The 24,798-nt window shown below is 52.6% G+C and overlaps 1 protein-coding gene across 1 annotated transcript in view; it reads right to left on the bottom strand.

Annotated features, from left to right (window-relative positions):
- LOC141413619 (rho GTPase-activating protein 27-like) overlaps positions 1–23,426 on the bottom strand; it is a 33,074-nt gene extending 9,648 nt beyond the window's left edge. Inside the window, exons 1-5 of the mRNA XM_074044747.1 lie at positions 23,132–23,426; positions 22,038–22,169; positions 20,058–20,735; positions 836–1,267; positions 13–195 (exon numbers count right to left, since the gene is read on the bottom strand). Of these exons, the coding sequence (XP_073900848.1) occupies positions 13–195; positions 836–1,267; positions 20,058–20,717 (1,275 nt within the window). The 5' untranslated portion in view covers positions 20,718–20,735; positions 22,038–22,169; positions 23,132–23,426. The remainder of the gene's footprint in view (positions 1–12; positions 196–835; positions 1,268–20,057; positions 20,736–22,037; positions 22,170–23,131) is intronic.
- Between the last annotated feature and the right edge of the window lie 1,372 nt (positions 23,427–24,798).

Raw genomic sequence — 24,798 nt, 5'->3', positions numbered from 1 at the left:
TGCTGCCCCTACCTGCTCTTGGGTGAAGTGGTTGGTGTAGAGCATCTGTTTGTTGGGGCTGATGTGACAACACCAGCCAGGGGGTGCAGTTAAGGGAGAGGAGGGGCCAGGCTCACTGAAGGAACCCACGGGGAAATAGTCCTCTTCCGGGTAACTGGTCAGCAATTCGGGGTAGTCTGTCTCAGGGGTGGGGGGCTGCAGGGACCAGAAGATGGAGTCAGAGGTTCTCAGTGAGAGCACCGTCCCCTGCCCCCACCTTCTGTGCCAGACCCAACCCATCACTCCCTGTGGCACAGGGGGAGGCTTGTCAGAGGCGCTCAGACTCAGCCCCACCCACTAGGCCCCGCCCCCATCCTCGACTCCCTGAGGAGTGGGAGGCGGGGTCAGAGGCCCTGGAGGAGAACAGCCCCACCCACCGGGCCCCGCCCCCATCCTCGACTCCCTGAGGAGTGGGAGGCGGGGTCAGAGGCATTCAGGTACAGCCCCACCTACCAGGCCCCGCCCCTCACCCTCTGGTCCCTGAGGGTCAGGAGGCGGGGTCAGAGGCCCTGGAGGAGGAGCACAGCCCCACCCACCGGGCCCCGCCCCTCGCTCTCAGGTCCTTGAGGGTCAGGAGGCGGAGTCAGAGGCCCTGGAGGAGGAGCACAGCCCCACCCACCGGGCCCCGCCCCTCACCCTCTGGTCCCTGAGGGTCAGGAGGCGGAGTCAGAGGCCCTGGAGGAGAACAGCCCCACCCACCGGGCCCCGCCCCTCACCCTCTGGTCCCTGAGGGTCAGGAGGCGGAGTCAGAGGCCCTGGAGGAGAACAGCCCCACCCACCGGGCCCCGCCCCTCACCCTCTGGTCCCTGGGGCTGCCAGGGCTCATGCAGGGCTGCATCTCAAGCTCTTCCTCGGCCTCTTCCTGGGGCTCTTCCTCCGGCTCCTCCTCTGGCTCGTCCTCCCAGACTGTCTCGCCCGTCAGCGGGTTGTAGAAGAACACCCTGCGGCTCTCCTCATCCCAGTACTGGCCCCACTCTGCCTCAAGGCTCTCCTGGCTGCCCACTGAGGCCGGGGAGGTGGCCGGGCCAGTGGCGCCTTCAGCAGTCTCGAAGGGCGACTCCCAGGTGGTCACGCCCGTGTCGGGATCGTGGTAATAGGGGCGCCCGGTGCTCGCGTCCGTGTGCGTCTCCCACACCGGGCCGGATGGAGGAGCAGCGGCTGCGTGGGGCGAAGTGGCCCGCGGCTGCCGTTCTACGTTTGCGTACACGGGCTCCGGGGGTTCGTCCACCTGTGGAAGGCGAAGGAGACGACTTTCAGGGCAGCTCGAGGGTCACATAGTGCCAACTCGGCTACTTGCCACCTGGGCGACCTTCAGCCAGTCCCATTACCTCTCTGACTCAGTTTCCCTGGGTGTAAGACATGTGCTCTGCCCATTCCAGAAGTTGTAGTGACCAGAATAAGATGTTCTTGAAAGTACTTTGTAAAGTAGTTAGCCCCACAGATGGGTGGGTGATTATGTTATTATTTATTATTAACAATAAAACATTGATAATCCAGTTTTCATGACTGTATACTCAAAGAGGCAGGGACAGAGAAATGGCCTGGGACCTCCGTTCAGTGGTCCCCTTTTCAGCTTCAGCTTTGCCTTTCACAGCTCCAATGAGAGCTTCCACCCATTCCTTCCCTCCCAGTCTAGAAAGCTCTGGGATTGGGTTGGGTTTGCACACATGGGAATCAGTTTCAGACAAAAGGGAAAGAGAGAGAGGTGATAGCCAGATGGAGTGGAGAAAAAAAAGTCAAAGAAAGGAGTCTCTCTCCCCCTCCAAAGGAAGTGGGGGCCTCTGGGGGCTCATCAAGGGTGGCAGACCACCTGGAATACAAGCTTTCCATGTTTCATACCCTCACAGAACAGAAGGTGGCCTGATTCATACCTCCTGTCTCCTGGTTGGCTACAGGGCAAAGTGTTTTTGGAAATCATCCGAAATGCTATCAGAGGATTTATCTGGGGAGTGTGATTATAGGGTTTATATTTGTTTTCATTTTGATTTTTTGCTGGTGCTGGGGATCAAGCCCCAGACCTAACGCACAGTTGGCAAGAGTTCTTCAACTGACCTATAGCCCCGGCCCAGTTTTTGTTTTGTTTTGATTTGTCTTTAAACTTTTATAGCCTCAAAATTTTGTACAATAAAATTTCAGAACCACAAGAGGTGTAAGGATATCTTAGTCAAGGTGGGATCTTGCTGGGCCTAAAATACATTCATTCCTCCATGAAGATTTGCCTCTCTGTTCTATGCCAGGCACTGTTCCAGGTACCGGAAAATTCAGCAGGAACAAATGGACCCAAGTCCCTTCCTGGCAGGATCAGCCCTGGAGTGCACATGTGTGGGGACAGCGATAGGGAAAATGCACAGCATGGTACTGATGATCCTGCTCTAAGCAAGAAAGCTAAGATACTGTCAGAGAAGGGGGTTGAAGCTTTAGGGTGGCCAGTCCCCAGGAACACCAATCCACCAGTTCCTCTCTTCACCCTGCTAGGCTCCTCTGTGGTTGAGATGGGACCTTCCACCCACTTCTCCTTTTTGCCCCACCCCAGGCCTCATGAGGAACCCCATATTCCAGCCATGCCAGGCTGCTCACCCACCTCGAACCCAAAAGGCACCTTCCCACCTCTGTGCCTTTGCTCTGGCCATCCCCTCAGCCTGGATTCCCTGCTCTCATTCCCGCCTACCCCTGCTCCTCTGAGGGTGGAGAAGTCTAACCTGCTGGCACTGGCACTCTGCTTTTTGCTCTGCTAGGGCCTGATGGCGTCCTGCCTTGGTGGTCAGTTAGCTGCCTACTGGTCTGCCCACGTTTCTTCCCTCCAAACAAGAGTTTCTTTCGAGTAAGACACAGGATGATGCAACTAATGCCTCCCACTGCTCCATCCCAAGCACACAGCAGGTCTGCCAAAAACACTGCTTTAATACTTGTCAATCCAAATGTCAGCCACACACACACACACACACACACACACACACACACACACACACACACACACACACACACACACCTGGCACTACAGGAGAAGGCTTTGAGCAAGAACTTGCTGAGGATGAGGATTTAAGCCACAGAACCTAGGAGATGTCCTGGGAGGACACCCTGGAGACCAGGAAGAGAGGAAGCCAGGAAGAGAGGAAGCTGAGGGAGCTGGATGGGCCTTCTGGACCCACTGGAGTAGTGGCCTTGCCTGTCTCTGGGGCAGGAGTTGGGAGGGCCATGGGGAGTGAAAGAGCCAACAAAGGAGTTCTTTGGAGCAGAGCTTTCCACCTGGGCTGCATGGACTGGCTCTGCGTTCCTGAGCAGTCCCAGGGTCGTGGGGCTGACAGGATCTTGCACAAGGGACACTTCAACAGGTACAAGAGATTTTGGAGAGAGAAGTTTCGTGACAGGGCTCTCACAAGCAAGACAAGATGCAGAGCACACTGTGAGGGCAGGGAGGAGGAGGAAGGAAGGAAGGAAGAAGTCTTCAATGCTGCCCCAGACGGGCTGTCCCAGACACACAGGCTGCTCCAGGGGGCAGTGGGGCCCTCAGAGCGGTGAGCAGGCAGAGCCACTCCCTCTTTGCAATGCTGTGACTCTGGGGAGGGGCAGAACTGCGGCACCCCAAAGGCCCCTTCAAGTTCTAGAACTTTCTGCGGAGCCCCACTGTGCCAAGATAGAGCTTCTTTCTTCTCCTGGCAGGGCCTCACTGGTTTCTGACTGCTCTTGGGAGCCAGGTGGAGCCAGGCACACCACTGGGGCTTCAAGGGCACAGCAGGGCCTGCCACCCTTGGCCCTGCTCCTGGAGGCCCAGGTGCACCACAGCTGACAACGGCACTGAAGGCTCTTGAGTAGTATCCTAGAGACACAGGAGGTGCAGAGTGGGAAAGAGGAAGTGGTCGCCCCACCTCAGGCCAGAGGACTCAGTCAAGAGGGACCCGGCTCTCACCACACCCACCGCTCCTTCTCACTTCCTCATGGAGGCAGTGCTGCCCCTGCCTCCAGTCCCCTAGCCTGTCCACAAGCAGGTGTCAGTCCTGCTTTTCTTAACCTAAATTGAAGACCTCAGCATCTCTCTGCCACACTCTCAGACACACAAGGCCCAGAGAAGGAAAAAGCCACCACCTCTCTGAGACTCCCTGCTCTGAGCCCCAGAGCACCTAACTCCTACCAGGGAGGGGATGCAGGCTTGCTGGGAGCCCCCCCCACCCCACCATGACCACAGAAGGCCCTCTGAACTTTCCCCCAAGGCCTTCCACTCCTGCCTGTGCTCACAGGGCCTGACTCTGCCTTCTGATCAGTTTGGCAATTATGTCTACCATCCGGGTCCCTCTGAGCTGCTAGGACAGAGCCTGGGAAGATTTTGAGGGGTGGGGGGTGGTGTAGCCAAAGGGCTTAACCCCGGAGCTGACACTGGGAAACAAAAAGTTGTCTTGAGATGGTGGGAGGCCAAGACTGCAGCTGGTTTCCTGTTAGAACTGCGGAAGTGCAGCCTGAGACAGACTGCCTGACAGGGGCGGGGTGGGGTGCCGGTTCGGGGGGGCATTCTTAGGCTTCCTCAACTCTGCCGGCTGCCCCACTCAGTGCTCTGGTGACTGAGGAGGTCTGACACCCAGGCCCAGATGCAGCCTGGAACAGCCTGCACAGATGGTCATATTTGAGTCATGGGTGGGCAGAGGATGCGATACAGTGACAGGCAGAGGGTTCTGGCCTGGGGTGGCCTGGGGTTAGGAGCTCCTGCTGTGGAGACAGGACAGTGTCCACTCCTTCAAGGCCCAGGGAGGATACAAAGGGAAAAGAGGAAATTTGTGGGGGGAAGAGGAGAGGTTCCCAAAGAAGAACAGGTCTGGGCAGATATGATATCAGGGTGCTGGTGACTGGACCCTGCCAGCCATAAGGACAGGAGAGATTTTGACCACATCACTATTTGCCTGCCTGAACACCAGACTTGGTCACCAAGATGCACCTACCTCCTTGCTTGTGTGTCCACATCCATGTGTGAGTCTACCTGTGCCCCATCCTCTATTCTCTAAGGACCCAAGGGGAGTGGGCACCTGCTCTCCCCTCCTTCCCTGACCTCTTCTCCCTCCACCTCCTCATGCATGTGGGTGTTCAGACCCCAGCCACACGCAGTAGACACAGCGCACCCTCTAAACCCTCAGGGACCTTCTTGTCTTCCTTCCCTCTCCAAGGTTCTTTCTTGCCAGTCCCCAGGGCCAGGCAGCACCATGGCTCTTTTTTTCTCAATTGCTCACATCCCCTGGCCTCTCTTCTCCTACACTCCCTGTGGGCTCAGGAAAAAGGTGATGAGATCCTGTCTCAAAATCAAAACAAAAACGAAAGGGCTGAGAGTATAGCTCAAGTGGTAGAACACTTGCCTAGTATGTGCAAGACCCTAGTACCTCAAAAGAGGTATAGAGAGAGAGAGAGAGAGAGAGAGAGAGAGAGAGAGAGAGAGAGAAGGAGAGAGAGGGAGAGAGAGAGAGAGAGAGAAAGAGAGAGAGAGAGAGAGAGAGAGAGAGAGAGAGAGAGAGAGAGAGAGAGAGAGAGAAGTCCCAAAGTAGAGACTCAGCCCAGGAACTGGCTTGGGAGCTGGCAAGCAGCAAAGCTTCCTTAATTCACTCATTGTGCCTGCTCTGTGCCACTCAAGCTGGGTGGAGGGACAGCAGGAAGGAACTGTGTTCTTTGTCTTAAGAAAAGCTCAATGATGTAACACAGAGAGACCCTCCCCGCCACACCTTCTCTAGAACAATAACTGGACTTTTCTCTATATCACCCTGGCCTGGCATGGCCCCCAGCTACATGTCCACTAATGTTCAGGGGGAAGGGAATGGGGTCCTTTGCAGGGTCTTTGTCCCCAAGTCTCAGAATGCTTGAGGGAGCTTGTCTGGATCTGGTGTGGGCTGGGGCCTGGGTGAAGCATTTTGTTTGTTGATGAAAAGAAACTTTTTGAGTTGATCTACCTCAGCTTCTCTCTGAGCAACTGATGGAATTTCTGGGCCTCATTTTCTATAACAACAAAATGAGGCTGTCCTCTATCTCCCACCCACCCCTGGGGCCAGTTTCTGTGACAGCCTAGCATGCTGCTGAGTTCCCACATCCATGAGGACATGGTGAGAAAGCAGAGCGCACTTCTGCTTTTCTGTTTTTGGGTTTCTATTGGGTGCCCTCAGCACTGGACTCCGCCCCAGTCTCAGGTGACCGCATGGGTGGGGTCTGGGGTGAGGCTCCTCACCTGCTCATACTACCTGCAGCTCTGTGTAAGGCTGGCAGGGGCCCATCAGGGCCAGCAGTGACCTGAAATGGCCCATCAAGGAACCTCCTGGCCAGCAAAGGGTTTTGAGCCAAGCCAGGGAGTTGAGAAAGTGTGACCAGGGGTGGCCACCTTCTGCCCACACCCCAAACATCTGCATCTGCCTTCCCCACCCCTCCTCCCTCCCCTAGTGGAGGGCCCAGGGGTTTCCAGTCTAAGCCAGCCCCCACCACTCCCAGCTGGCCTCTGCTTACCGGGGAGAGGCCTCCCCTCCAATCCCCACCCTCCTTCCCAACCTTGGGCCCCTTGCCTTGCCATTTCCACAAATTCAAGTTCTCTCCTACTTAAAAAGAAAAAGTGTGCCCTCTGGCAACACAACCATTCTCCTTGGTTCTCCTCGTCTTCCCCAGCTATCCTGTCTCAGGCTCCACCTCCTCTGCCCTCCCTCAATGCTGACCATCTCACCTTGCTTCTCACCCTACCACTCTGTGACTGTGAACCTGCTGAGGCTAACAACACAGCTCCATCTCTAGGCTCCTGTTCTATTGCCATATGGACCCTCTCAGGCCATTGCCTGAAAGTGGACCTTCCTTTACACCAGCAGTCACTGAGCCTGGCGACTCCCCGTCACCTAAGCCTTTCAGAGGACCATGGGTACACTGCCCCAGGAAGCACACAGGCACAGGGCAGACACACATTCTTGTCTGTTCTCTTGACTACATCAGTGTTGAGCAGGGGTAAGTAAGACTAGTTCAAGAGAGACAGGAGAGACAACCAAGTGCCATGTGTGGTCTTTGGCTATCTCCTGGGTCAGGCGAGCCAGCAGTGTTTTAGGACAATGGGGGACTACGACCATGGCCCAGGTCTTAGCTGACATGAAAGGTTTCATTCTAATTTCGTTAGCTATCCTAATGGTAGGGTGGTTAAGAAGGATAGAGCTTTTGAGACGCACGCTGAAGTTTTCATGCGTGAAATATAATGATGTTTGGAATTTATAATTTTTTAGCAAAATAAATAAAAATAAATATGGTCAATATTGTTAAATCTAAGTAAATAGGAATTTTTTTGGGGGGTGGGGAATGCTGGCAATTAAACTCAAATTTCAAGCACTCTACTGCTTGAGCCACGCCCACAGCTCTTTTTGCTTTAGTTTATTTTTCAGATAGGGTTTTGAGCCTTTGCCTGGGCTAGCCTCAGACTGTGATCCTCCTAGTAGCCAGGATTATAGGCATGCACCACCATGCCTGACTCTTGTATTCATTTTCATAAAACATCCTTTTTTTTTTTTTTTTTTTTTTTGAGACAGGGTCACACTCTGTAACCCAGACTGGCTTCAAATTTGAAATCCTCAGCCTCCCCAGTGCTGGGATTACAGGTATGCACAATCATGCCTGACCTCCCTCACCATTACCACCATATGAGTTGCCCATTATTTCTCTTCTGGAAGCAGACTTGCTCTTCCAGCTCCCCCAACCCCTGTTCAGTCACAGACATCCTGGGGATTCCCTCCTTGAGGATGCAGCCCTGAGGCAGGGATCCTGGGAACAAGGCAGCTGACATAAGCCACATGCCCTACTTCTCCTCTTTTCCCAGATGCAACCTTTTTCTGCTTGAATCACACAAGGCTGGCAGGTGGTTGTGTAGGACCTGGCTCAGGTGAGAGACTATGCCTGAGGGCGAGGCTGCAATCCCAGGAATGCTGGGGCACACTGAGCCTGTCATGAGGCCCCAGGAGAGAGTAGGGTGCCCTGAACCAGCCCTCTAGTCCCCAAGAGCTGAGGGAGGTCACACAGAGGCTAGAAGTGCAGGGAGGGGAGGGAAGTAGGGAGTAGGGAGAACTCCTGCTGGGGCCTCCACCCACTCCACAGGCCCTTCCCCACTCTTGGGTCCCTGTAATGGGCTACTCCACCTGCGCTGGGGAATAAAGACATGTAAGGTGCACCCCTCAGATGGCACCGCAGTTGGAAAGAGGCAGAAGAAAGAGAACAACCAAACCAGCTGCTGCCACCAGACCCCATGCAGCCTAGACTGGCCATGCTGAAGATGCCCTCACAAATCCCAGGGGAAAGAAGAACTGGACAGAAAATAATAAGATGAAGCCACAAAAACACTCAAAGAAAAAATGTAAAATTTTCTAGAGAGAGAGAGTTAATGATGATAATGAGGGTTTGGTTAATGACAGACCACAGATGTGATGGTGGTCACACAAGATTATAAAGGAACTGAAAAATTCATTTTTTAAAAAATTTTTATCATTTTATTATTCATATGTGCATACAATGCTTAGATCATTTCTCCCCCCTGCCCCCACCCCCCTCCCTTACCACCTACTCCGCCCCCTCCCTCTCCCCACCCCTCAATATCCAGCAGAAACTATTTTGCCCTTATTTCTAATTTTGTTGTAGAGAGAGTATAAGCAATAATAGGAAGGAACAGGGTTTTTGCTGGTTGAGATAAGGATAGCTATACAGGGCATTGACTCACATTGATTTCCTGTGCGTGGGTGTTACCTTCTAGGTTAATTCTTTTTGATCTAGCCTTTTCTCTAGTTCCTGGTCCCCTTCTCCTACTGAAAAATTCTTATCACCTAGTGACACTGTAGCCATCGGATAGTCAGAGTGCGATGCATTACTCACACATCTGGGGGAATGCTGTGTAAATAAACCTATCGTGTCTGCAGTTATATAAAAGTATAGCACATAGGGCTGGAAGCATGGCTGTAGCTGTAGAGTACCTGCCTTGCAAGCATGAAGCACTGAGTTCAAACCCCAGTACTGCCAAAAAAAAAAAAGCATAATATGTATAATTAGCTCTATACAGTGCATAATACTTGATAAAAATAATTAATGATTATGTTACTGGTTTATCTGTTTACTAACCTATACTTTTTATACATACTTCAGAGTGTTTTCCTTTTACTTAAAAAAAAAATAGGTTAGCCCAGCACCAGTGGCTCACACCTGTGACCCTAACTACTTAGGAGGCTGAAATTGGGAGGAGTGTGGTTCAAGGCCAGCCCAAGCAAACAGTTTTTGAGACCCCCATCTCCAAAATAACCAGAGCAAAATGGACTGGAGGTGTGGCTCAAGCAGTAGAGCTTTGCAAGTTGTGAAATCCAGTCTCACCAAAAAACCCCAAAAGTTTACCATGAAAGTGTGTGTGTGTGTGTGTGTGTGTGTGTGTGTGTGTTGTACCAGCAGCTGCTTCATACATCTGGTTACTATGTCTTCACGAAGACCACATTAAGCAATGTGAGCTGCACCATGTAGGTTTATGTGAGGAGTACACTACAGGATGTTCACATGATGACAAAATCACCTAATGATGCCTTTTTCAGAATGTGTTCTCAAGTTAAATAACACATGACTGTGTGTGTATGTTGAGGCAGACTAAGACAAAGATTTAATTGACTTGTAACAATTTAACTGAATCTTCAACAGAGTCAAAATTGAAAAGCTATAAAATAAATAACTGATACATTTTATTATAACTTTTTTTGTGGGTGCTGTACTGAGGATTGTGCATGCTAAACAGGTACTCTACGATGAAGCTCCCTCTAGCCTCTTTTAGTTTTTTATGGAGAAAGGGAAATCCCACACAGTGTTAGTGGGAATGTAAACTGAGGCAGCTATTATGAAAAACAGTCTCGCAACCTGCAGGAGCTGGTCCTAGAAACCTAACTGGAAGCGACAGGAGATTGAGAAAGGACAAAAGACAGAAGACAAACGTGCAGGAAGCTGGGGTCAGGTGGGCTGGGTGCTCTGATAGAGACACACAACAGCCTCATCTACCTCCAGCAAGTTTATTATATACAGTGGCAAACAAGGAAGCAGAGCAACGGTTCTTGGGGTGGTGGCAGGGGGCATTGTAGTTATTAGGAAATGGGGAACCTGCGATTGCTAGTCTCTGGATGTAAACATCTTAGGCAAAGGAGCTGTGCTGCATTTTGCCCTCACCCCCTCCTGTGGCTGGGGCCGTGCCAACCCAGCCTGCAGATTACTTGACATGGCTGTGCTTATGTCACGTTCTCAGAAAGTTACTCAAAGAGCTCCAAATAGAACTGCCATGGGCTCCAGCAGCCCCACTATGGGTAAACAACCAAAGGGAATGGGATCAGTAGGGTGGAGAGACATTCTCACTCGCAGGCTTAGTGCAGCTCTATTCACCATAGCCAAGAAACAGAATCAACCTAGGTGTCCATCGATGGATGAGAAAGAAGACGTATCAGCCGGGCCCTGGTAGCTCACACCTATAATCCTCGCTACTCAGGAGGCAGAGATCAGGAGGATCACAGTTTGAAGTCAGCCTGGGCAAATAGTTCTCAAGACTCTATCTCAAAAATATCCATCACAAAAAAGGGGTTGGTAGAGTGGATCAAGGAGAAGGCCTTGAGTTCAAGCTCCAGTATTAAAAGAAAGAAGGAAGGAAGGGAGGGAGGGAGGGAGGGAGGGAGGAAGGGAGGGAGGAAGGAAGGAAGGAAGGAAAGAAAGAAAGAAATATCCACAATGGAATACTCTGCAGCCATAAAAGGGATGGAATTTTGTCATTCTGCATCTCATGGATGGAACTGAAGGATACCACATTAAGTGAAATAAATCAGGCCTAGAATAGCAAATACTCCATGTTCTCATTTATATGTGGAAACTGAAAAGTTGTTCTTGAAGAAAGAGCATAGAATGGCAGTTACCAGAGCCAAGGAAGGATGAAGAGGAGGAGTGATAGAGAGGGGACGGCTCATGGGTATGGGGGTGCAGCTGGGTAAATTCCACAGTACAGGAGGAGAACTACAGTTGACAGCAATGGAGTACATATGTAAAACAGCTAGTACAGAGGACTTTGAATGTTCCCAACACAAAGAAGTGATGTGTCTGTGGTGATAGATATGTCAACTACCTTGATTATTATACATTTTACACACATCTGGAAATGTCACTGTGCCCCACAAATATTATAATTACTGTGCCAAATAAAAATATATTTTAAAAAATAAAGAAAACTTGTGTGGTCAAATAAAACTATTAGCAAATTCAAAAGACAATCTTGGCTGAGCACCTGTAGTCCTAGCTACTCAGGAAACTTGTCAGGAGGATTGCTTGAGTCCAGGAGTCTGAGGTCAGCCTGGGCAATATAGTGAGACCCTATTGCAAATAAAAAAAAAAAAGGCAAACTTGGAGGGGAGTAATTACAACTCATGTAATAGAGATTTTTCCCTAGCATAGAAAAAGTTTCTAGAAATCAATAAGAAAAGACAAATATATTAATAACAAAAGACGGGACTGTAGAATAGGTACAGGGTGTGCGGTGATACTATTGGGGGGATGGTGAACAAAGGAGATTAAGGTGAGGGAATATGATAGATGTACTTCATATACTTATATGAAATAGAACAAATAAACATCTTGCAATTGCTTTAAGTGGGATGGGGAGGGGGTTGAGGTGGAGAGACGATGGGAATGATGTAACTAATGTACAATATAAGCCTAATCGGAATTGTCACTATGAAACCCCCCCTTATAATGAATATATCCAATAAAAAATTTACTAAAAAAAGACTAATAACCCAGTAGAAATGGGCAAAAGACACAAATAGACCATTCAAGATAAAGAGAAACCAACAACCCTTAAAACTCTGGAAAGAGAAATGCAAATGCAAGCCACTTTAAGACAAACTATGTATTTTATTATTAGATTGGCAGAAAGTGAAATTTGGCAACACTCAGCTGGCAAAGCTGTGGGCAAATAGGCACTCATTCGTATTGGTGGGAGAGCAAATTGGTTTACACTTCATGGATGGCAATTTGGCAATGCCTACCCTTTACCCTTTGACCCAGAAAGCCTTCTGGAATTTTCCCTATATTTACTTGCACACAAACAAAAGCTAATTCATTATAGCACTGTTGGAATTAGGAAAAGATGAAACATGGTCCAAGTGTTCACCAACAGGAGACTGGTTAAATGCATTATGCTACCTTCCTACAATGGAAAACCATGTATCTGTAAGGAAGAAGAATCCTCTCTACATGCAATCGCTGAGGTACATTGTTCATCAAAAGGCAAAAAGTTGGGCTGGCGGAGTGGCTCTAGTAGTTAAGAGTACCCGCCTAGCAAGTGTGAGGTCCTGAGTTCAAACCCAGTGCCACCAAAAAAAAAAAAACATAAATAACTAACGTAGGGCTGGCAGAGTGGCATAAGTGGTAGAATGCCTGCCTAGCAGGTGGGAGGTCCTGGGTTCAACTCCCAGTACCACCAAACAAACATACCTTGTCTATATGTTACCAGTTTTAAAGAAAATTTGAGGCTATTAGCAGATAGAGGAGCTAGAAAATACAATTACAACTTTGCCAAAAAATAAGAACTCTTAAGATTTATGCAAGTAAAAAGTTTTAAAAAGAAGTCCTAAAATAGGACTTAAAATAGATCATTGTAGTCAGTGAAGGAAAAGATATTCACCTTTGAGATTCAAATCTGTGGCCTGGAAGCTCAAGCAGAAGAAATATCTTCACTGTCAGAGTAAAAGTACACAGAGATAGAAATAAAGAGGAAAATCTTAGCTACTTCAGAGGCTGAGATCAGGGGATCGTGGATGGAGGTCCACTTGGGCAAATAGTTGGTGAGACTCCATCTCTAAAATAACGAGAGCAAACTGCACTGGAGTTGCAGCTTACATGGTAGAGTATGTGCTTAGTGAGTGGGAAGCCTGAGTTTGAATTCCAGTACTATCAAAGAAAACAAAGGAAAGAGGGAAAAGATAAGAAAGTGGGAGGACCTAGTCAGGAGAGCTAACATGCAAGTGAAAGAACACATAAAAGAAATAATGATCACCCGATGAAGAGATCTTCCTAAGTGGAAAAGGATGGGCATCAACAGGGTTCTGTGAGCTCCACACAACAGTGCTGAGAATTCTGCTCCGGGCACAGCCTATAATCCTGTGTTTGACTGGGAATCCTAGGGAAGTGGGCAGAAGCCATTAATGAAATGGAAAGTTAAGAGGAGGAAAAGGAAATCAATAGCAACCTGATTGGAGGAGAAAAACCACAAGGTCAACCAGGAGATGAAAAACACACCTGAAGTAATAAAACCAAGTACAGGAGATCCATCATTAAATGAAATAGAGCAGATCGATTCACCCACTAAAAGACAGTTAGCTTGGGTTTCAAAAATACAGTGATACAGCCCAGTGCCAGTGGCTCACCCCTGTAATCAAAGTTACTTGGGAAGCCAAGATCAGGAGGATCATGGTTCAAGGCCAGCAGGTCAAATAGTTCAGGAGACCTCCATTTCCAAAATAACCAGAGCAAAACGGACTGGACATGTAGCTCAAGTGGTAGAGCACCTGCTTTGCAATCACAAAGCTCTGAATTCAAACCCCAGTCCCACCGAAACAAAACAATGACATGACATGTACTAGAAATATGCTTTTTAAAAAGGTAATTATTAATTATGGTTGAAAATAAAGATATCACACAAGTGCAATGAGAGAAGGGTGAAATTGAAGGTTAAACACCAAAGCAGAATAAAGAGCGAGGTCATGTAGTGCTAGGAAGGCACAATTTGCAACAGAACAGTCTCCCAACATCATATAAAGATAAAGAGAAAAAATGATTAAAAGCACAAGAAGAAATTCATAGAGAAAATTAGAGTGGGAAGTTTAACAAACCTCTATGAGAGCCAAAGGGAAAAAAGAGGATACAAAAAGATCTGAAAGTTTGAATAACTTATTCAGTATACTTGATTTGCTCCATATGAAACTGCATATCCCTTGAATAGAGAATATGCAATTCTTCTTTATATCTATGAAGACCTCAAACATGAACAAATCTGTAATAGATTTTTAAATGGAATTTTTACAAATCTAGGGAAAACTAATGCTTTCCTAATAAAATGTAAAGTGGCAGAAATTAACTAGGGAACTAGTAGAAAACTTGAATTTGTCTACTTTGGTAGACTAATTATCAGTAGTGAAAAAAGAATCTGCCACTGAAAAGGCCCCAGGTCCAGAGGGTTTCATGGGAGGGAATTACAGAAACCTTATAGGGAATCCATATAGGATTTTCCTGTGACATCACGTGTTCCTAGATTTCTCCTGCCAACAAGATCCTAGGAGGGAGACCACCTCCAGCATGCCCCCACGGCACTCTGTAAACATGCATCCACCACACCACATTCAAATGTTCACTTGCTGACCAGTCCTGCCTCCTGGACACCAATCTACCTGAAGGCAGGGCCTCACTTTTCATTGCTTTCCCAGTGCCCAGTTGGCATTTCCCATTTATGGCTGATGGAAGTGATGCACGATGCCCAGTGTCAGCCCGCTGTGATACCCTGTGGCCAGCTTCCCACCACATAAGCCCAGGAAGCAAACCCATGGAAAGAAACCAAATGCTAGCAGAAACTGATTGAGATTTCTCTTATCCAAATGTTTAGAAGGAGGTTAAACTATTTTATAGGGGCACATTCAACCACACCCAGGAGCACTCCAGTCCTGTGACAAGGAAGAAATCGAGGGAGTCTGGAGGCAGCTCCTGATGGCCCCTCTGCTTCCTGGACCAAGCAGGGACTCTGCCCCTCACCTGCATGCCTCATGGGGACCTCTAGCCAGAAGCAGAGGATGCTGGGTAGAGACCCCCAGAAGCCCAGAGCTGAGCTGGACAGAAGGATACTGCAGGCCTCACCTGGCCTGATCAGCAGCTCTGGAAATCCCCTCAGCTAGGAACTCCCAGGACTCTCTAGTCCTAGCAGCCCATCCCCAACATAACCAATTGCCCTGTCCCCTTGTCCACCTGCCCAGCCCCAGCTCCAGTTCACAGCACAGTCTTGACCACAGTCCTGATCATCATACCCCCAGTCATGATCAGGGCCTTCCTATGCCCCAGTGCCTGGCATTGACCACCCTCTGGGGCTGGAGCTCAGCACAGAGGCAGGTCCCTTCCCACCCTGGACAGTTCTGGGAAGGCCAGAGAAAACGGATCCAGAGAAGGCCCACTACTGGGCTCAGAAGGAAGGGGAAAGAGTCCTGGGTCCAACTCAGAGGCCCAAGGGCTGAAGAGAACCAGAGACTGAAGGTGACAATGAGCCCAGGCTTCAAGAAGCTGTCCCCAAGAAAAAAGGCCACCTCTTAGGTCATGCCTATAGGAGGAGGGACTGGTGGGTGGGGAAACCTCCAGAGGGCCAGGAAGGTAGGGTGAAGGTCGGAGGGATACCCATACGCTGGGCACCGGGCTCCTGACTCCTGGCTCCTGGAGTCTTTTCCAAGAGGAAAAGACCAGGTCAGGTATGAAGCCCTAGCTAGGAGTCTGGGAAGGTATAAGGAGGGGAGGGGGGACAAAGGGACTCACTGGATTCCCTAACTTGTGCTTCCTGCTTTTACCAATCCCCCTTTTCAGACCACCCTGGCTAGCCCAGAATGGGGACAACAGGTGAGTCTGTCCTGAGATGTTTGTCCCAGGAAGTGTACAGGGAAGGACAAGTGGGGAGTCTGGGAGGGAGGGGAGGGATCAGCAAACCAGCATACCCCCTTTCTCCCCCAGGGCTCCCAACCCCCGTCCATGGGTCACTCACAGTCCCCAGCAGCAGAAGAGGGAGGAAGGAGGGCCCTGGGGCTGCCTTCTGTCTGGGTGTGGGCTCAGGTATGACAGGAGCCTCCTGGGCTGTTTGCACAAGTGCAAGCCATCAGGGAGGGACTCAGAGACTGCTCTGTAGCTGGGCTGCTGCCTGGCTTCCCTAGGCAATCCATGTAGTCTCCCCTAACCCTAACCCCAGCACCTTCCCCTCTCCTCCATCTCCCTCTCTCAAACACCCTCTTTGTCCAATTCCCTGCTGCACCCCAGTTACAATGTCGAGGGGTGGGAAATTGGGGTGCTTGCCTCTCCTGTGCCCCCAAGAATGCATTTGCAAGTACAATTTGGCTTGTACTATTCTGGTCAAGGTAACAGGGTGGTCAACCCTGAAGGCTACCTGATTGAGACTGAGCTTGATGGTCAGGGTGATGCTTGAGGTCAGGAGGCTTAGGTCTGACCTGAACATAGCTGCTTCTAGGCTGGGGGACATTTAGCCAGTCACTAAACCTCTCTGAGCCTGTTTGTTCTCAAGGCAAATGGGCACATCTGAACTGCCTCCTGAGCTGGTAAGAGCCTTACCCGCTGTGCAGACCTTTGAGTGAAAGCATGTAGGACCATTAGATCCCCTAGACACTGTGTCTTACTGCACTTTTTGTCTCCTACATCCAGCCTGGTGACCAGCACACACAAGATGCTCAATATATGGCACTTGGGTAAGTAATGAGTGACGAGGTTATACAATGTCCTACATGGTAGAGGTTCTTCTCTTCTGTGGGGTGTCTGGTCCCGCCAAGTGGCCGGCTCTAAGCCTTGAGTTGATGCCTGACAGATGGATACCCCTTCAACCTCCCCAAGGATCCCATGTCTCCATCTTCACATGTTTGCCTCTCTGTTCTGGGCCAGTCCTTCCAGGGATGCTATCTCACCACCCACCTCATCGCCATCCTCAGCCTCCTTCTGTCTGCCTCCCTCCATCCACTTAAACTCAGGGAAGTCTCTGTTCTCCACCCTACCCCTCCGGCCACAATGTGTGTCCCCTTCCCCAACAAGCTTCCACCAGCTGTCTACACTCTCCAGTCACATCCTTCACCCTCTGCCTCATGGCCCTCTGCCTTCAGGATCCCTTGACCAACTGGCCTTCTGGTGGCAACCTCAGGTAAATGTCATATGACCCCCCACTTTTTTTTTTTTTTTTTTGCTGTACTGGGGATTGAACCCAGGACTTCCAGCATGCTAGGCAACTGCTCTACCACTCAACCCATGCCCCCTAGGTCTCCTCTTTTTTGGGGGTTACTGGAGGATTTGAACTCAGGGCCTTACACTTGCTAGGCAGGCACTCTACCACTTCAGGCATTCTACCAGCCCTTTTTTGTGTTGGGTATTTTTAGATAGGGTCTCCAGAGCTATTTTCCCCACCTGGCTTCGAACTGTAATCCTCCTGATCTTTACCTCCTGAGTAGCTAGGATTACAGGCATGAACCACTGGTGCCTGGCTGTTTTTATTTTGTTTTGAAACAGGGTCTCACTACCTTTTTTACCTGGGCTGACCCTGAACTCACAGTTCTCCTGCCTCTACCTCCCAAGTAGGCTGGATTCAAGACATGCACCACCATGCCCTGCTCCTTCACCACCTTCCTTCCGGACATTTTCCTTAGCTTCTTGTGCTCTTCTGCTTTTCCTGTCTGCTTCTTGGCTGTTTCCTCTCCTGTGCTTCTTTTCCTACCTTTGTCAACTAGGTTCAGGTGTGTCTTTCCTTCCCAAATTCTCAGTAAACAGCACCAGCACACTACCGTCTGCCCACTAGTGTGACTGGGAAGCTATGATTCAGCCTGATTGCCCTCCCCTGCTTCCCGCCCAAAGGCCTTCAGACCCTGTAGAACCTCCCATCACCAACCCTGTGCTCAGCAGACAGCGAAGATCCTCCCATTCTCACAGCCCTGGCCACAGGGGTCTTTTCTCAATCTCACTCCCTTCTCTGCTAAGAGCCTTCCAAAGCAGCAGGATAAAGTCCAAATTCCTGGTGAAAGCCCTGGAAGTCCTGCCTGCCACCCACCCCAACTGCAAGCTTCACCCTTCAGCGCTAAGCCACCTGAACTGGGGGTGGGGCTGCAAGTACCCAATTTACATATCTGTTCACACCTCTCCTCTATTCACACGTCACAGCACCATCTATTTATCACAGACGGCCCAGGCCAAGCTGGACAGTGGCATCTGTCCCCTCCCACCGGCAGCCTCCCTCCAGTTCCAGAGAGTTGGCTTTAGTCATCTGTGGAGCCCAAGGCTCACCTGGGGCTTGGCAGGCATTCAATCAATTCCTGCTTAATGAATTAAGAATGGGAGTGGGTAGACCACTTCCACATCCTCTGGGGAAAGCAGGTAGGCTCACCTTTCAGGAACTTCTTTCCCATACTGCCTGGAACACGGAAGCGCAGGGGATGGGGTTTCCTTTCCAGGGGAGAACAAGCTCCCAAAGTTTATTGGGGACAGGGTGGCATGAAGAGCCACAACTGACGATATCAGGGAATGTGGTACTCCATACATTGGAGGAAATGGGACTCCAGATGCTAAAAGACATGTTGTAGTCACAGTGAATTAGGGCCATGAGTGCTGCCAGGCAGCAGCCTCTGCCCAACATCCAGGTCTCTGTTCCACACCGCCATCACCTGTGCCCCCCAAGCCACTGCAGCTGGTAACCTGTTGGGAGCTGGAGGAAGCTGGGCCGCGACCCTGGTGACCAAGGTGATTTCTCTTGTTAGGAGATGGTGAGGACCTGGAGATCTCCCACTCCCTGGTCCCGGGACTTAGATCAGAGTGCGCCGCCGGGAGCCTGCCCAGGAACGGGGAGCATCAGGGAATGGAGCACTGACATCCAGCCACTTACCCCAGAAAGGTTGCCTGACTGTTTGACTGGCAGGCGCTCTGGACACAGGGACCTTCCCTAGTTCTGCTGCGCCTTCGCCGGGTGCTGTTCCCCACCCTGGCCACAAGGGGGCGGGATGCCCTGCGGAAACCGGAACGAAGCCGCGCAGACCCGGAGCAAATGGCCCCAAAGGACCCCAGTCGGTCCCAGTGCACCGCCTACGATGTCACAAGTGCTTCCAACGCCTCCACCTCCTTTAAGACTCACAACAACCCTATTCCTTGGGGATTGTTTACACACGAGGACACCGAGCCGGAGGGGGAGTTAAGTAGCTCGTCAGCAGCTGGCAGGAGATCAAGCAGAGTCAAATTCGGGTTTCTGCAGCCGCAGAACTTGAACCCTGCAGTAGGACGAGACCGAGCAGAAGGAAAGCCCGGCGGCTGGCCGACAGGACAGCCCTCCTTGGTTTGGGCATCCCAGACTCAGTCCTGGCTCCCGCAGCATCGGTGTTTATTGTGAAGACAGCAAGTACAAAGAAAGAAATCAGAGGGGTCTTCCACCTGTCCCCCTCCTTTGGGGTTAAAGAACAAATGAGACCCTGAGAGAGGAAGTGAGTGGCGGATAATTCCACAGCTGGTGGCATGTGTCAGAACTGGTTCTGCGCATTTCCCCCCCCAGGCTGGCCCTCCCTAAAAAGTACTAAAGTTCAAGATGTCAGCGCCCGAGGATTCCGACGATGTAAGAGCTTAAAAACGTGCTCGTATTCTCGATTTCTCAAATTAAACACAGCCGGATTCTGAATGAGGGAAACGCCCTTACAATAACTGGACTTTTTTCCCCCCCTGAAACAAACTCATCGAGAATTTTAAAAAGGGGGGGGGGCGGGGCTGTTGGAAGAAGCCCAAAAGAGAAGCCTATGCCTGACATCCAGTATGTCATCTGACCCAACCCGCACCCCAAGCTCCTGGGAGAGAGGCCCGCAAACTCACAGCCCCATTCCAAGCCCGCCTGTTTCGGAAAACAGAGCCGTCGGAATTTTAGGAAGGTGAAATAAGGGCATGCACCTTCCCAGCAGGGTTTAGTACAGCACCTTATAATCAGCTCATTTGCATTTCTGCAGTAAATCATGGATAGTCACACTACGCGGAATAAAGGCAAGTAATGGCCTCTGATCAGTTCAGGTTCAATTTTGCAGTCCAAGTGATTTGGCCACCTTTGGCCTTCTGGGGCCTTTGACACCTGGGAATTGCAGTGCGATTTACCACTCCTTTCGTGGTTGGTGAAAGTGAGCGTCCCTAAATCTGGTGGACACTGTAGTAGGCATCTCCGGGGGTCCCCTGGCACCCTGAGTCTGTGCTTCCCCGCGCACTTTCCGGCTCACAGCGGCTACCTGCTCCAGGGTGTCCTCCCGCGGAGGGTCGCGCACGTCCGGGATGGCCTCGTAGACGTTCTCCGAGTCGCTGCGCGCCAGGGGCCTCGGGCACACCCAGGAGCCCGCCACGCTGCAGGCCTTGAAGCGGCCCGCGCTCCCGAGGAGGCCGGCAGGGGGCGCGATGGCGGCGCGCGCCAGGTCATCCAGGGACTGCGCGGGTCGCACGGGCGCCGCCGGCCGCACATACAGGCAGGCGGGCTGGCCGGGTGCCAGGCTGCTGGGCTGGCCGGCGGCGCGGTGTCGCGCAGGGCCGCACAGGGAGCTGGCACGGTCTCTAGGCTCGGCGGAGGCGCCGTCGGGGTCCGCGGGCGCCCGCGCGCTCACGAACCGGTAGTCGAAGGCCAGAGGCTCCGGGACTGCGGGGCGCGGTTGGGGCACCGGCGGTGGCGGGGTGGCGGCGGGGTCGCCCAGCGCGGGCAGCTCGCGCACGTACTGAGCGGGCAGGTAGAAGGGACGGCCGCCGGGCTCGCGCCGCACGTGCCACCAGTGCTCCGTGCTGCGGCGCAGTAGCCGGTAGCGCTCGTTGGGCTGGATGGCGATGCGGCGTCCGTCCTTGCCGGTGTACTCGAAGGGATGCTCCACCAGCACGTACACGTCCCCCAAGACGTCCGCCGCCATCGCGGCCACCGCGTTTCCCTGCGGGCGACAAGGAGAGGGGCCACCGAGGTCAGGAATGCGGAGCCGGGAAGAGCACCACTCTGGTGTTCGAAGACCTGGGTTCGAGTCCCGATCCTACACTCATCCTGTGCGTTCCAGCTTCAGTCTCGCTATCTCTGAAATGAGGACTTGCATAAAATCATCTTACACTCAACCATGGAATTACGACAGCTCCTTTACTCTGTGGTGTTCAAGATAAGAGTGGTGCCTCACTTCAGTCCCGTGATTGTGAAATTGGGAGTAAGACTGGCCCAACTTTACTGCCAAGGAAGCCTTGGTTCAAAGACCTGCGGCGATTGCCCACGATAAGGCTGACGGCATATTTGCCTACAAGTTGGCTAAGCCTCAGTTTCCCTGTTGGTGAAATGGGGATTACAGCCCTTCTCCCCCGGCCCCCGCCCCGCCCTGCTACCAGGACGTCTCCCGCCTGCTGGGAATCCGTGGGAAACTCCGCAGCACACCGGGCCTGCAGGGTTAGGTTGGGGCTCGGGTTCTGGGGCGGCCCTCAAGCTGCTCTACCCTAGGGGTGTCCCTGTCCTGTTTAGTCCAAGGGCCTTGACGTAGGGGTTTCGACTGCCAAGGCTGGAGAACCGGTTCTCTCTGTTTCTCTTTACTTCCCCAGTGGCTTCGCCGCACACGTGAACCGAAGCCAGGCCCGCCCAGACCCGCCAGCACCGCCCCCTACTTTTTAGCTCCCAGGCGGCCTCAGAGAAAGGACTGGCTTCGCGTTCTGCCCACCTGCCCGCGATCCCCACATAGTCCCGTGAGTAGCCCCTAGAGAATGCACTGACAGTGGCTATCCATCCGGTGTCCTCACGGGCCCACAGAGCTCGCAGGAGTGATCACCATAAGCTCCCCACCTCCTCCATGCCGGCTCTCAATCTGGCACTTGGTGTGTCCGGGAGGGGGGCCAGAGCCCCCGTGTAAATCTGCCTGTGTGTTGCCAACAAATCGAGTCAGTGGCCTCCCCCGGAAGTGGCTGGTCCCTCCAAATCTTTACACTGGCCACAGCATCTCCTGTCCCACAAAGGTGACCCGGCACCAGCAGCCGGGAGTCTGGCCTTTTGCTAAGCTGAGGGACCCCAGGAGCAAGGTCTGGGAGGGGCGGCAAAGCGCTCCTTCTCTACTTTCTCCAGCGTTCCTACATGAGGAAAGGGGTGTAAACTAAGTCACTGAGCACACTGGGTCCTGGAGGCGAGGCTAGGGAGCAGCCAGGAGCTGAGCCAACAAACCCCAGTGAGGACACTCCCCTCACGCCCCCTTTCCCCTCTGTGCACTCACGTTGGCTGGGCTGGCCTCAGGGAGCCCATGCGCTGGATTGGCGGAGCCGGCGGAGGGCTGCAGGTTAGGCCCCTAGCATCGCCCTGGGCGGGGCTTCCAAGTGCAAGGCCGAGAGACCGCGCGGAGCCGGGGCTGGCAAGCGGAGGAAAGGAGAAGGCCATTTAGTAGGGCTGTCCCCATCCTCAGCACAGCTGTGTCTGGGAGGGAGAGCAGGGCCATAATGCCTGTGCCGGGGCCCCTGCGGGCATTGGGAACGCGCCCTGGAGCAATTGAAGGCATGCGGGAGGGGCGGGAGCCGGGAGGGCTGCGTCTCAGGGTGCCCTGCTCGGTCGTGAATCCTACGTAGGGTCCAGCCTCAACGCCGCTTCCCCCACCACCCCCCGCAGGATTTGCTGTCCTCGAGTCCCTGCGTCCCGCGGACACGCAGCTCTGCAAATGCGTGGTTGGGATTTGGTCGTTTGGTTCGGGCGTTCACATTCCGAGCGAAGCCATTTGCACCCTGAATCATCATCTAAGAGTTCTTTGCAGCCGAAAAGCCAGCACTACCCGATCCTGGTGCACCTCCGTCTCTCCAGGCCCTTTCGGGGGCCCGGAAAAAACTCGGAGATTCCCACCGCAGGGACGCCCACTCGAGCGCGTGTCTCGGGCTGCTTGGGAAGGGGACTCACACCTCAGTTCCCTTGGGGGAGTTATGAGAGGGGTAGGGATGCGGGACGGGAAGGATCCCTGAAGCGCAAGAATACACCTTTAGCCAGGAGGTGTCCTGTGTCTACTGCACCGGTCATAACCGCGCCAATGCCCGAATCGGCTGGGGACCTGGACTTGGTCTCCTCCCGCTGCTGAAAGGAAGTCAGCCCTCGCCTTCCCCAGCTCTCCAGGGGATTTGGCTCGCTGGGCCCTTCTCCGGGCTCAAGCAGCTCCTGCCTCAGCACGGTGCGAAGAAAGGCGACGCGTGGAGCTCCCGGGTGAGGACGGCCACCTGGGGCACCCTTCCAGTCCTCCCAGCTCAGCGCCGCCCCCCGCCCCCTCCCCTGTCCAGCCCCGCCAGTCCGGGCACCTTAGAGTGTCCGCCCGCTTGCCCTGCTCCCACTTGCCCTAGTAGGCGCGCGTGGGCTCGGCGTCTGGCGCTCCCTCTTCCACCACCGGGCTCCAGCGCTGCCTTGTTTCCTGTTCAACAATATAACGAGGGAGGCACCGGCGGAGAGCGCTCGGCAGAACTTTCTCCCGGGCTGGGGCTGGGCTGCGGTTGCGAGAGACAGTCCCCGGTGTCCTAGCTTCCTGTCCGCTCTGGGCCGAGCCAGCGCCCCAGGAGCAGAGACGCCACCCTTCCCCCTGCACATCCCGAGATCCTAGGCCACACCTGGCTGTCTCTGGGGACCTGGAGGCCGCCGGGCCAGGATGGCAAGCCGAGGGTGGGGGATGGGGAGGGGGAACAGCCTCCTACCAAAACTCTCCTGGTCAGATTACTCTCCCGTTGCAACCCCCCACCCCCATCCTTGTAGGGGAGTAGGGGTCACCCTCCAGTCCGATGGTAACCTTCTGGAGCTCAGAGCAATTTTCTGGAGACAGGTGTGAGTGGAATTCCAGGGGCTCCACCTTAAAGGTCTTGGCTTTGGGCATCTTCTGCCTCCTGGGAAAGCTGCCTTGCCTGCCTTTCTGACTCCCCCATGCACTCACTCCAGAGGAGGGCAAGCCCCAGCCCCAGTGCATTCCTGCCGGTAAGGAACAGTTATGGCATCCACCCGGGCACTTGTCTTGAGAGGTGGCTGCTTCAGTCTAGTGTGCAGACGAGGGGGCCCCCACTCTTAGCACCCCCCTCCAACATCTCCCAAGGAGGGCTGAGAGTTTGGCTGGAACCTGAATCTAGTCATAGTCTTTCTTCAACTCCATTTCTTTAGCATCTCTAACCCGGCTAGGGGCTGCCTACCAGTGAGTCCATTGTACTGGGTATGGGTATCTGGACGTGTCTGGGGTCTGGTGGCATCTTGGGATCCACCAGGGAAAGCGTGTGGCTCTTCCTGCATGCTTAGAAGGTGACTTGAATAGACTGGCTGTATGGCTCAAGTGGTAGAGTGTTTGCCTAGCCAGCATGAGGCACTGAGTTCAAGCCCCAGTACCGAAAAAAAAAAAACAAAAAAGGCTTGGATAGATGCTCCCTTCAATTCACCTGGTATGTCAGACTCCACCTGCCCTAGTTACTCAACAAGTCAGGCAGGGAGGCAGCAGTGGAAATGGTTTATGTCCTTGTTTGAAGTCCAGTGGTTGGATACACGGCTCTGCCTAGGTACTAGCCTTTAGGCGCTAGGGGTGCTGTCTTATGTCTGCATCCCAGGTTTCTCCCCTATCACCTTCGGCTGGCAACACCTACTTCATGGGCTTGCTGGAAAGATTAAATGAGATGTACTAAGCAGGATTCTGCCAAGTATGCACACTTTATAACTTGCTATTGCCACATTTGTTATTGGATGAATTCTTTGGGGTTGGGTTGGGGTCTCCAAAACCCCCATTCTCCTCTAGGCAGAACGGAGGAAGGGGAAACACTTGTCCTCAGAGACACTTTGATGAGGATGGATGGCCTGAGTCCACAGGCAGGCAGCACCAGGTCACAAGCCCAGGTCTGCCCTCCACTGGGTCTGCCTCCCCCACCCCCCCAAGCCCAGTTCCTCTTGCCTTCTCTGGGCTATCACCATATCTGTGGAGGAGGGGAGGTCCTTGGGAGAAGCTGGGGCTCATGGATGGATGGGAGGTACCCACTCAGACT

Source organism: Castor canadensis, chromosome 11, assembly GCF_047511655.1.
Source record: "Castor canadensis chromosome 11, mCasCan1.hap1v2, whole genome shotgun sequence".
Classification (NCBI taxonomy): Eukaryota; Metazoa; Chordata; class Mammalia; order Rodentia; family Castoridae; genus Castor; species Castor canadensis.
The sequence above is the reverse complement of the archived record's forward strand: the minus strand, read 5'-3'. Positions and strand labels throughout refer to the sequence as shown.